This window comes from Peromyscus leucopus, chromosome 3 (assembly GCF_004664715.2).
Source record: "Peromyscus leucopus breed LL Stock chromosome 3, UCI_PerLeu_2.1, whole genome shotgun sequence".
Classification (NCBI taxonomy): Eukaryota; Metazoa; Chordata; class Mammalia; order Rodentia; family Cricetidae; genus Peromyscus; species Peromyscus leucopus.
This window is the reverse complement of record NC_051065.1, coordinates 57,518,906-57,531,017: the sequence shown is the minus strand read 5'-3', so window position 1 is coordinate 57,531,017 and position 12,112 is coordinate 57,518,906. Positions and strand designations below refer to the sequence as shown.

At 45.6% G+C, this 12,112-nt stretch overlaps 1 protein-coding gene across 3 annotated transcripts in view; it reads left to right on the top strand.

Annotated features, from left to right (window-relative positions):
- Nucleotides 1-12,112, top strand: part of Cpa4 (carboxypeptidase A4) — a 44,654-nt gene that overhangs the window by 9,872 nt on the left and 22,670 nt on the right. For all 3 annotated transcript variants that reach the window (XM_037203678.1, XM_037203679.1, XM_028866175.2), the window contains exons 5-10: nucleotides 1,262-1,363; nucleotides 2,774-2,878; nucleotides 3,509-3,619; nucleotides 4,872-4,962; nucleotides 6,787-6,986; nucleotides 7,794-7,878. In XM_037203678.1, coding sequence (XP_037059573.1) covers nucleotides 1,262-1,363; nucleotides 2,774-2,878; nucleotides 3,509-3,619; nucleotides 4,872-4,962; nucleotides 6,787-6,986; nucleotides 7,794-7,878 — 694 coding nt within the window. The remainder of the gene's footprint in view (nucleotides 1-1,261; nucleotides 1,364-2,773; nucleotides 2,879-3,508; nucleotides 3,620-4,871; nucleotides 4,963-6,786; nucleotides 6,987-7,793; nucleotides 7,879-12,112) is intronic.

Genomic DNA, 12,112 nt, shown 5'->3' with positions numbered 1-12,112 from the left:
GGGGTCCTGGGGACTGAACCCAGTGGCTCATGCATGCTCAACAAGCATTCTGTTAACTGAGTTACACACCCAACCTTCCAAGTCCTTTACATGATAAACAAGAATTTTATTCCTCCGTTACTCTCTCTCTTACTTATTGATTATTTTTATGAGACAGGGGCTCTCATTGAACCTGGGCTCAGTGATTAGCTAGACTAGCTAGCCAGTGAGCTGCAGGGATCCTCCAGTCTGGGCTTCCTCATCACTAGAGTGGTGCACACCACCACGCGCAGCTTTTTATGAGGGGGGGTTCTGGGGACCTGGACTCAGGTTCTCTTCCATGGCAAACATTTTATTCATGGAACCATCCTTGCATTTATATTTCTTTTTTTTAATTTAATTTTATTTTTTTTTGAGACAGTGTTTCTCCGCGTAGCCCTGGCTATCCTGGAGCTTACCCCATAGACGAGGCTGGCCTCCAACTCAGAGATCCACCTGTCTCTCTCTGCCTCCTGAGTCCTGGGATCAAAGGCATACCACATGTGGCTTCTTTTCTTATTTTATATTATAAACAATTTATTTGTATTGTTTTTGTGGGACACACACTGTGATTTTTTTTTTTTTTCTAGCAGAGAACAATTTGGCGAGCTCTGCCATTCAGAGCCTCGGTAGGCAGGCCTTTTCTGATGATCCAGTCCAGGATAATGCAAAGACTCACACTTTAGAGCAGTATCTGTTGAAGTCTCTCTGCTTTACTTAAGTGGACTATAATTTTGCAGACTACTGAAATGCGTTATTCTCTAGAAAACTGCAGAAAGTAGCTGTTCATAAGCACTCCATGCTGATGATGTGGCCAAACCTAAGGTCAGGGTCCCAGAAGAAACTTAAGACTGACAAGATATGGTTCACAGATACCCAAACCATAATGGAACAGAATTTTTATTATTATTATTATTTTTTATTTTTTGGTTTTTCAAGATAGGGTTTCCTTGTGTAGACCAGGCTGGCATTGAACTCACCGAGATCCACCAGCCTCTGCCTCCTGAGTGCTGGGATTAAAGGCATGTGCCAACACTGCCCGGCTTGCACAATGGAACATAATTTTAAAATACCATTGAGTTGGGTCTAGTAGCACATGCCTGTTATCCCAGCTTTTGGAAGAGGGAGGTAGGAAGACTCCAAGTTCAGGACTAGCGTGGGCTACATGGGAAAACCCAACTCAAAACATAAAATAAAAAGAAGTTTTTTTAAAGTGTCCTTGGTTCACTTTTCCACACTTCAGATTTACCACGAGATGGACAGTATCGCCACAGACTTCCCTGACCTGGCGAGCCGAGTGAAGATTGGAGAGACATTTGAAAAGAGACCCATGTATGTTCTGAAGGTGAGGCCCAAGGCCCTTCCGAGGATCCCAACTTGACCGAACTTCTGGATCTGAATTTCCAGGACCCAGCTGTGGTCTGCAAAGGAGGCAACGTTTTAGACCCCATTGGTTCTAAGGAAGAGATTGTAGCTTCCAGTCATCTTTGCTTATTCAGATATTTTGATCTGATTGAATGTCCTGCTTTTATCTCCTGTAGGGTAGTTAGAAAGAACATATCCCAGCCGGGCGGCGGTGGCGCACGCCTTTAATCCCAGCACTTGGGAGGCAGAGCCAGGCAGATCTCTGTGAGTTCGAGGCCAGAGTGGTCTACAGAGAGAGATTCAGGACAGGCACCAAAAAATATACAGAGAAACCCTGTCTTGAAAAATAAAACAAAACAAAAAATAAAATAAAATAAAAAACAACAATAATTAAAAGAGCGTATTCCATTCTCTGTTTAGACTGAGAGCATCAAGGCAGAGGCTGTTAGAATTCCTTAAGACTCTCAGAGGCCCACAGTCTGCTTTCACTCCCACCTAGCAAGTCAGGATAGGCTATGAACTCAGTTCTGCTCTTGGGGCCTCTTCTTGGAAAAGAACTCGGGCGCTTATATTAAGGTAGATGTAATTTTAAGCCCAGCCTCAGGTTGTTGGCTGCATGGAGCCCCGTTTCCAGATATTTCTAACAGATTCAGGTCTGTATTGGCAAAAGAGGCAGAGAGCTATGACGATGACATAAATCACAGAAATAATCCAGCTGGACACATAGAAAGGGATTTGGGCATAAAAACCGTGGAACAACTGTTGATGCGAAGAATTCGCCAAACCCTTGGCTTTGTAGAAGCCAGGTTTATAGCAGGAGGAGAGACACACCACCGAGCTGGTGCCTTTAAAATAATTACATTTAGATTATTTGCCCATCGACAGAGACCTTGCCTTCATTAGCACCCCGCTCTGACCCATGGAGCCCCAATGCTATGGCAAAGGCAGGAAGCAGAATTCATTACTGCTATTTACAAAGAGCCGTAGTGAAGCCCTCTCCTCCGTAATTTAAAACCGAATTCATTTATTACATCAACAGAACAGTCTGGTTCATGTACCCTTGTGTCTCTCTCTGTTGGGAAACCATTTGAGATCTGTCAAGAGACACACTATTATTTCTAATCGCACTAGCATTCTGACCCACAATACCAATTGTTTCTCCTTTCCATTTACTCCCAGAGCTGGAGAGGTTTGGGCTGCCCAGAGCTGCAGCCAACCAATTAAGCTCCCAGGTCACGGATGGGCCTGATAAATAGATGGTGCCCTCAGGAACATTTGGTCCCTGAATTATCTTAAATGAATTAAATGAATAGGAGCGGGCTGGGGAGAGGAGAGGTGAGGAGAGCTGTGGACGGGCAGGTCATTTTCTGGTCCCTTTCCCCTTCTGCAGTTCAGCACGGGAGGAGGCAAGAAGAGACCCGCCATTTGGCTGAATGCAGGCATCCATTCCCGTGAGTGGATCTCACAGGCCACGGCTATCTGGACGGCGAGGAAGGTCATGTCGCCCGGAATTAGTCAAGGATTCTGGTGGGCCTGGGGTGGGGGACAGATCCATCCCACGGAGCTGGGCCTGGGGGATGAGGTAGGAAGGTGCTTTGCACAGACCTAGTAGGTTGGCATCTTCTCAGATGGGAGAAGGTTGAAGCTCCTCTGTCAGTGATCTCACTGTGGTTAAGTGACCGTGTTTGTGAACAAGCTAATGTACTTCAAAGGTGAGCCTGAGACCCTGACTCACTGTGGGCCCTGCAAAAGGACCAGAGCCTCACTCAGCACCTAAATCAGGTGCATTTCACCTCCATCCCCTTCCAAGCCCTGCAGGATTCCTGGGTTCTCATATTGCCTCCAGATCTTTCAAGACTAGTTTGAGCCAATGCTGGGAGGGAAGGGCGGTCGGTGTGTATGGAAGGAGTGAACAAAACTGTCTCCTCCTCTCACTCAATACTGACATGCAGTCCTGGCCCCAGGCTTTGAGAGACTCAGAGGGCTTTTCAGACAGGCTTCAGAGGGTGGAGACTATCCTAGGAGCAGCATTAGCGGGGTGCTGGGCACCTCAGGAAAACACCTGGATAGACCTACAAACCTACCCTGCCATGATGTAGCTGACTCGTATGTTATCTCCACTTAGATTGTGACTGATTACCAAAAGGATCCAGCTGTCACCTCCATCTTGGAGAAAGTGGATATTTTCTTGCTGCCTGTGGCCAATCCTGATGGATATGTGTATACGCAAACCCAAGTGAGTAATTCTAAATGGCCAGGGCCTGGATTGAACTCACCAGTTGGATTCCATATCTTGCTAGTGCCCTTGGAGATGATTTCCATCAACGTGTATGTAGGACGCTCCCTTGGGACTTTTTTTTCTAGTCATCCTCTGAGCTGAGAATCACCAGTGAATATATTATTATTTTTATTTTATTTTTTTTTAGAGAGAATAATCTAAGGAACTCTCAATTGTGGGTCTTGAACAATTTTCAACATTTTACCTATCTTCTACTCATCTTTTTCTCTCCTACACAATTTATTTTCTTGACATATTTTAAAGCAAATCCCAGACATCATGTTATTTCATCTACAACGACCTTAGTATGCATCTCTAGCTGATGATAATAATAATAAAAAACCCAAAGCCACCACAGCACTGTCACCTTTGAAAAATTAATGGAAGTTCTTTAATATCCTCTAACACCCCCATTATTTTAAAAACGTCCCTTAGGAGTCAATTTGTCGGAGTCAGGATCCAATAAGGTCTGTGTACTGTAGCTGCGACCATGCTTCTGAAGTCTTTATTCATCCCGCAGCACCCCCAAACACATCCTTTTCAAATGTCATTCATTTGCTGGAGAAACGAAGTAATTTCCTGTATAATGTCTCACATTCTGCGTTTGGCTGATGGCCTCTTTGTTGTACGATTTAATTTGTTCCCTTATTCCCTGGTTGAGAGTGTGATTGAATTCAGGTGACTGTCTTAGAATATAATAGGCCCCGTGCATGTCTGTGGCATGGGTGATCTTCAGTGGCCATTGCTTCTACTTCTGCATAAGCCAATAATTATTCAGTGCGTTCAGATGGGACCAGCTTGGTTCTTTTATAGAAAGTTCTCATCAGGGCAGTTTGAGGGAGTCACTGTCCTTTTATTTTTTATTTTATTTTTTTGAGACAGCATCTTACTATGTATGTATTCCTGATTGGCTTGGAACTATGTAGAGCAGGCTGGCTTCAAACCAGAGATCGGCCTGCCTCTGCTTCTCAAGTGTTGGGATTAAAGGTGTGTGCCACCAGGCCTGGCCCTAAATCCCTTCTTAAAGCCAGAACTATACACCATTTCCTCTGTGAGGGGCAGAGTGGCCAGGCAACTGAGCCTGGAGTCTAGATGTCCCCAGGCAGGGTCACATGCAGCTCAACCCTTCTCTTGCGGTCTTAGTCCCCAGAGAAACCCTTCACTACTCTTGTATCCTGACATACCCCCGAGTGTTTGCTGGCTTTTTCAGAACCGATTATGGAGGAAGACACGGTCCCGGAACCCAGGAAGCCGCTGCATTGGTGCTGATCCAAACAGAAACTGGAACGCAAGCTTCGCAGGTAGGTGGGGAGCTGGTTTCAAACCCCACCGGCAGTGGATGAGGATGTCCACATGTGCCTGCAGTGAATGCATGCCTGCAGTGCACACATGCCCGCAGCGTGGGATAGGGAGCCAGTTTCCATTCTGGTTTTGTTTTTCCATTCACTGAGAGACCCTGGGACATCCCTCAGGCTCTGTGTCTATGTGTTCTGTTTTGTTTTTAAGTCTTATTGTTGTGATTTTGAAAGGGAATGATTCAGTAATCCCTGTCCTCCTGAGAAAACAGTGGGCCAGACTCTTTGCATTGTGATTACGACTATGTTAATTTTAAATATTCCTTTATTTATTTGATTTATTGCGGTGAGGCCTTGTGCATTCTAGTCAAGTGCTCCGCTACTGAGCTGCCTTCTCAGCCCCTACATATTTTAAAAATCACACACATCTTAGATGCATGATTCCAAGGCCCTTCCTTAACCCTGGTCATTTTAGCTTTGCCTGGGCAAACTGTAGCTGGGTAGAAGAGTTTCCGGTAGCAAGTTAAAAGAGAACAGTTGGCATTGTTACTCTAATAGGCAAGAGCCGGTAGCAAAACTTAAATTTCAGCAGCTACCCTTCTGTTTGTTAGTATGAATCAGCAGCTAGCAGTCATGAAGGTGAGTGAGAATTAGGTGACTTGGGTCCTGAGTTCTAGCCGTTTAAAAAAAAATATCCCCACAAAAGTACCAACTACTACTGTTCATGCATTTTGTTCTTCGAATGGATTTTTGTTCTTGAAACTCAAGGATAATCTCAAGATTGCATGGCTAATGGAAATCACCAAATAAACTCACCTTCCACTTTTAAATCCAGTAATAGTTCTTTCCTACTAATAACCCCCCCCACACACACACACAGGCACACAGACACACACAGACACAGACACACACACGCACACGCACACACATTTCAAGCTCCAGGCCAATGTGGACTCTGTAAAACCTGTGTGTGAAATCCAGTGTTGAAAACAAAAACAAAAGAAAATAAATTATACGCAACTTTATTTTACTTTCTGCTGTGCTGGGAATCAAATCCAGGGCCTGTGTGTGCCAGGCCAGCCCTCTGCCATTGAGCTATGCCCAGCACCCCAGTATTTTGTTTTGAATGGATTTATTTTAATCATATAGAACTATCATAAAAATCACAGGGAAAATAATGATTGAAGGATGGTAACCAGCCAGCCAGCCAGTCAGTTCCTAAGTCATGACTGTCTCTCGCTCTGTCATACACACATACACAGACACACGCACGCACGCACGCACGCATGTGCACACACATACAGACTCACACACCAAGGCCTGTGTATTGTGAAACAGTGCAGAAAGCCATCTGTCCAAATACCTGGTGAGTAATCAAGAGACTTTTTTTAAACCACAACAATAGATTATGTTTGTCAGCAGTTGGCCATTAAGACCTGAACCAAGAGAAAAAGTTGACACCAGAATAAATGGAGTCATTTTCATTATTTATTGGTATTCATATTAATTATCAAGCACACTTATTAATTACAACTCGTTCTTGAGTATGACATTAATTATTTATGACAACTGCTATTAGCACAATACGAGGTCAACTCTATCCTCTTAAAAAAGTTCTAATACTTTTCCTTCTCATTTGTAGCAACACCCCCCCCACCCCCAAACTCCCTCCCTGTCCCCTCCTCAGAATCTGTACCTGCCATGAGTAGATTCTTGGGGGCATCTAGACAAATACCTGTCTACCATTCCAGTCAAACTTGGGGTGTACAGTCCTCCTTTCTGTCTTCTTGGCCTGTGGGTTACTCGTTACTGATCAGCTCTCCTCCGCAGGAGAAGGAGCCAGTGATAACCCTTGCTCTGAAGTGTACCATGGCTCCCACCCCAATTCTGAAGTGGAGGTGAAGTCAGTGGTGGATTTTATTCAGAAGCATGGGGATTTCAAATGCTTCATTGACCTGCATAGCTACTCACAGCTGCTGATGTATCCCTATGGGTACACAGTCAAGAAGGCCCCGGATGCCGAGGAGCTGGTAAGTGATGGAGGGCTTCTGCTTGATCCCAGACTAGCTTGACTTTGGCATGGCCAAGGTGGCTGGTTTAGAGCGTTTGAGGGCAAATACAGGAGCCGTAGTGAGTACCTCCCTGACCTTTGACTAGTGCCATCAGACCCACCAGGGACAGAAAGAAGACAGTCCCTCTCCCATTTCAGTGAGTTCTAGGACTGTCCACCCTGTATATTTTCTAACTAGAACATGTCACAGGTTCACTACTTGCTAAAGACTATGTTTGGCAGCATGATGAGAAGAGTGTACCACCTTCTCTCTGGTTAAGGAAGAAGTGAAGGAGGATATAGGTCATAGCCTGGGGGTTTTGTGTCACAGCCCATGACGCACTCCTGGAATAGGAAAGGTGCCTGCAGATGGACTAGGAGGAGTGGGGTTGGCGTCTTCAGGATTGCTGCAGGCCTCTGCCTCCATGCTGGTCTGCTGAGGCGCCACCCTATTCCCAGGTCACTGCCAGCCCAGCAGTCTGTGGGGTGAAGAAGCCCCACCCAGACTCAAGGCTAGATGAGGACCAGATTTTAGCTGTCTACTCAAGGCTTTTCTCTTGAACATACTTGGCCTTCTGTCATGTTCTTGAACATGACATTCCTCTCCCTTAGGCTATCTCAGTAATCTATCTTAACTAGATTCCTACGAGGTTGGCAAGCAGCTCTCTGGGCCTTAGGAAAGCTTGCACGAAGCTCCTCCAGTCGGAGTATATCCCACAGATGCTCTCAGAGTGCCCACTGATCTCTGTTCACCTCCATCCCCTCACTCTGCCCAATCCCTCCCCAGGATGACGTGGCGAGGAGCGCAGTGAAAGCCCTGGCTTCCCACTCGGGCACTAAGTACCAAGTAGGACCGACTTGCACCACTGTCTGTGAGTATCCCTGGGTGTGAGTTATTGAGAAAGCACCTTGGCAGGAAACTTGAAACGGGCTGGGAGGAGAGAGGCCAGCTTTATTTCCTGTGGTGGTCTGATTGCTTTAGTGGTTAGTAACAGACCAAAGTTTATGTCAAGACTTTGTGGCAAATGGCTACTGTAGGCAGTCATCTTCATCAGTGTCCATACTGCGCTCCTGTGCTTATCATGTACCCTTGATGAGTTGGATCTGTCTGTGGGTAGACTCTACATTCCTCATTTGTATCAAGGATCATGACATGTTTTATCAAAAAAGTTGTCAAAGCCTATCCTCCATTTTTGTGTGTTTCTGTCTGCATGTGTATGTGTGGGTACAAATATGTGTGTGTGTGGGGTGTGTGTGTGTGGAGGTCAGAGGTCAGTGTTGGGGGTCTAATCTCTACTGTTTCCTACTTTGTCTTTTGAAACTGGGTCTCTCACTGGCCAGGAAGTTGCAGGGATCTGCTTGTCTCTGCTCACCAACACGAGGGTTACAGACCCACACCACCAGGTCTGCTGGGTTACAGACCCACACCACCAGGTCTGCTGGGTTACAGACCCACACCACCAGGTCTGCTGGGTTACAGACCCACGCCACCAGGTCTGCTTTGACCTGTGTGAGTGCTGAGGATCCAGACTCAGGTCTCATGCTTGAATTGTTTCCCCAGGCCCTTATCCATTTCAAAGGAAACTCCCCAGCTTTGTCTTGGGAGATAGATGGTAGTGATAATGGGTTTAGAATGAGCAAGTAGTAGGGAGTCCTCTGACTATGATTAGTACCTAGCAAAAAAGAAAAAAAAAATCTACCAAGTCCCCAAATCTACACCTGGCCTCAAAGCTTGTCATCCATAGCCTCATTTTGGAGGACATATTTGTTTTGGTCTCATCTGAGCATTTTACTGGATTTCTGTTGACGTCTTGCCGATTCTCCTATTTTGGCAGTCTGTCTTCACGTGATGGGGAAGTGTCATACTGCACAGCTCTGCCTAAATGGCAGACATGAATGCCGACATGGGCAGAACAGCTCTGCTCCCTTGTAAGGGAGTGTGTCCCTCTACAGTGCCTTCTCCATAGCAACCACTGTCTTGGTACCTTTGCCTCTGATCTCAACGCTCTCTTCTCTGTGTGTAGCTACAGAGCAGTTAGCATGATGCTGATGTTTGTCTTGCTAATTGCAGCAACAATCCATTAATTATTCATAGTTTATTGCTATTAGTGTTGTTAAATGGGAACTCTTCAGAGGACACATCTGGAGTTTTCTCCACCCTCTGCTTAATCAGCCAGAAGTGATCACGGACCAAGCAAGCGAGCTAATGGAGACTGGCTAGGAGTCCCTTGAGGAGGTCTTCCCAAAGATCTTTGTGGGTCATCAGGGTCCCTGCTTTGGGGTCAAACATCAGTTTAAATAATGGCCTTGTTCTTCCACATCAAACACATTCTTTCCCCCAGCTTGAGCTGTGTCAAGTCAAGGAATACTCACCAGATGCCTCGGACGAGGAGGAAGGCTCTCCCGAGGGTGCCTAAGAGCCATAAAACTTCCCATCTTTCAAGACTATTCGGTGTTCTTCACAGGTCTCCTCTCCTCCATTGCTTTCTAGAGTAGTTGGTTTTTGTGTAGTAAAGTCTGACTAACCAGAGGCTCGGCCTGCACCACATCCAAGGTTGACATCTGCACCTTTAAGTGCTTGAATTTTCTTAAGAGTCTTCATTTCAGATTAAAGAAATTCACATTTTGTTGTCTTCTTAAACAGAGCATAGGGAAAAGGGTTCAGTCACCACCCCCCATTGAGTGGGTTTCTGAAGATTAATTATTACATCCTGAGGACCTGATATGTCATTTTGGACTGCAAGATCCTTCTGCTAACTAGCCCCACCCCATTTTACTGCTTTAAGTCTTGTGTCTGCTTTTTTTTTTTTTTTAATTAATGCTTTTTAAAGTTATTGTAGAAAACAATGAGCTTCATAGTAGTGTTCTCACGCATCTACTCATAGGTGTCTGTGACCCGCCGCCCACTCCTCCACTGGTTTGCGTCTGCCCCTTAGCGTCTTAGGTCCCTCCCCGGTCAGTCTGTCAGGGCCCATGTTCTGCCTCAGCCAGCTGCCTCTTGCACCTCATTCCTTTTCTCCTCACTGATTCTGATTTACTAAGGGCTTCTGATCTAGTAAGTTCTTGGGCTTATCCACCTAGGATAAATCATGGGTTTTAAGGATGTTTGTGACAACGTTATTTATCACCACAGAAGTCTGGTGAGCATCTAAAATCTCCACTAGAAGAGGGTTAGACAAAAACAAAATTGGCACATTCATACAGGGAAGCATTAAGCTGCCCTTAAATGAATTAGGTGGATCAGTGTGTAGTAACAGGGAATGATCGTCAAGTGATAATTGAAAAATAGAATGTGTAGAATGGTGTTAATAGTATATCCCTGCATGCACATGCATATGTATACGTGTGTGTGTGTGTGTGTGTGTGTGTGTGTGCATGAGTGTGTGCGCGTGCGCGTGTGCGTGAGAGAGTGTGTGTTTTAAAAGATCTGGGGATATAGCTTGGTTAGTAAGGGGCTGCTGTGCAGAGGTGAGGACCTAAGTTTGACCCCTCAGACCCACATAAAGCAGGCGTCGTGTTGTGCACAGTTAAGCTAGCACTAGAGATGGCGACAACGCAGCACAGCTGGGAGTTCCAGGCCAGGAGTCCCTGTTCTGAAACATAAGGTGGACAGGACTGGGGAACAGTACCCGAGCATGACTGCCAGCCGCCACATGCTTCTGCACATACACGCATCTGCACATGCATATGTACACATGTGCACCCATACATGTATATGTATTCCCACAAGCAAGAGCAGGTACACATTGAGCAAGGAATTAAATAAAGTGGAGTTTAGGAACATGATCACTTTGAATACCAAGCAGAGTCCTTTCTGCCTCCTTCCAATGTCTTAAGTGTGTTATGGAATCCTTGAGTTTATCATTTAAAGAACCACTGGACATGCTAGGAATTGTTTGCTTTTAGCTGGGGCATTTTCTCAGGGCACACATGCTGTGGGGATTACACAAGGATTTCTGAGAGCAGAGCAGAGTCCATTCCATTCCCTTGGGAACACGCAATCTCGATGGAAGCTGTGTCTTTAGAAAAGTGTGTCCATGAGAAACAGTTCTCAGGAACAAGGGGAAGGAAGGGACTGAGCTTACATTATCAGATGTGCTAATCCACCAGATGGACCTCAAGGCGACTGGATGGACCACTTAAAAGGATACCGGCTTACATTCCAGCTCTGCCATGTTCTGCCTGTATTTCCTTAGCTGCTTTCCCACCCTGAGCCTGGACTTTTCCCAGCTGTAAACTAAGGGCAGTAATGGCCATTGCTGGATTTTAAAGATTAAGATATCATGACTAGAAAGCCTTTGATGTAAGGACTAGCTCATAACAGATGCTGAAAAAAGACTATCCGCCATTGTCATCGTTTTATTAGTGACGTCTGTCATCGTTTTATTAGTGACAGTCGCCTACATTTTACATTTGTGGGCAAATTCCTGTTCTAGTAGTCTGACTGGGAAGAAACAGAAAAATAGATCTCCTATCTCTTTCAAGTCTTCCTGCCAAGGGAAGTTCCAAGGAATGCTTTTCCTTTTCCTGTGTTTCAGTTATCTCTTGCTGTGCTAAAAAAAAAAAAAAAAAAAAAAAAAAAAAAAAAAAAAAAAAAGCCAAAAACCAAAAACCAAAACTAGGCTAAAACTTCTCAGCTTAACATGATAAACATTTATTTTCATACCCTGTTTATGCGGGTCAGGAATTCGAGAGCATCTTGTGTGGACAGCTCTGGGACAGGGTCTTGCAGGAGGTCATAGTCAAACTGCGTTCCCAGGTCACAGTAACAGACTTCAGGGCTGGGTGGTCTGCTTGTAGGCACTCGAGTGCCTGGTGAATTAATGCTGATTCTTGGCAGGAGGTTGCATTTCTTCACTGAGCCTCCTCCCTGGGCTTCCTGGGCACCCTTACATCAGTGGCAGCTGGTTCTCCCCAGAGCAGTGACCCCAAGACAATGAGCCACAACTTTCTGCAGTAGCCTGTTAACTCTGGCAGGAGGCCATCCTTGTTCTATCTAAAGGAGGATGACACAGGCTGCCATCTCAAGGAGACAGGGGTCCCTGGGGCTAGAAGGAGATGCCTGCCTCACTCTGTCCCTAACAAGATAGGGTTGAGTGTCCTGGA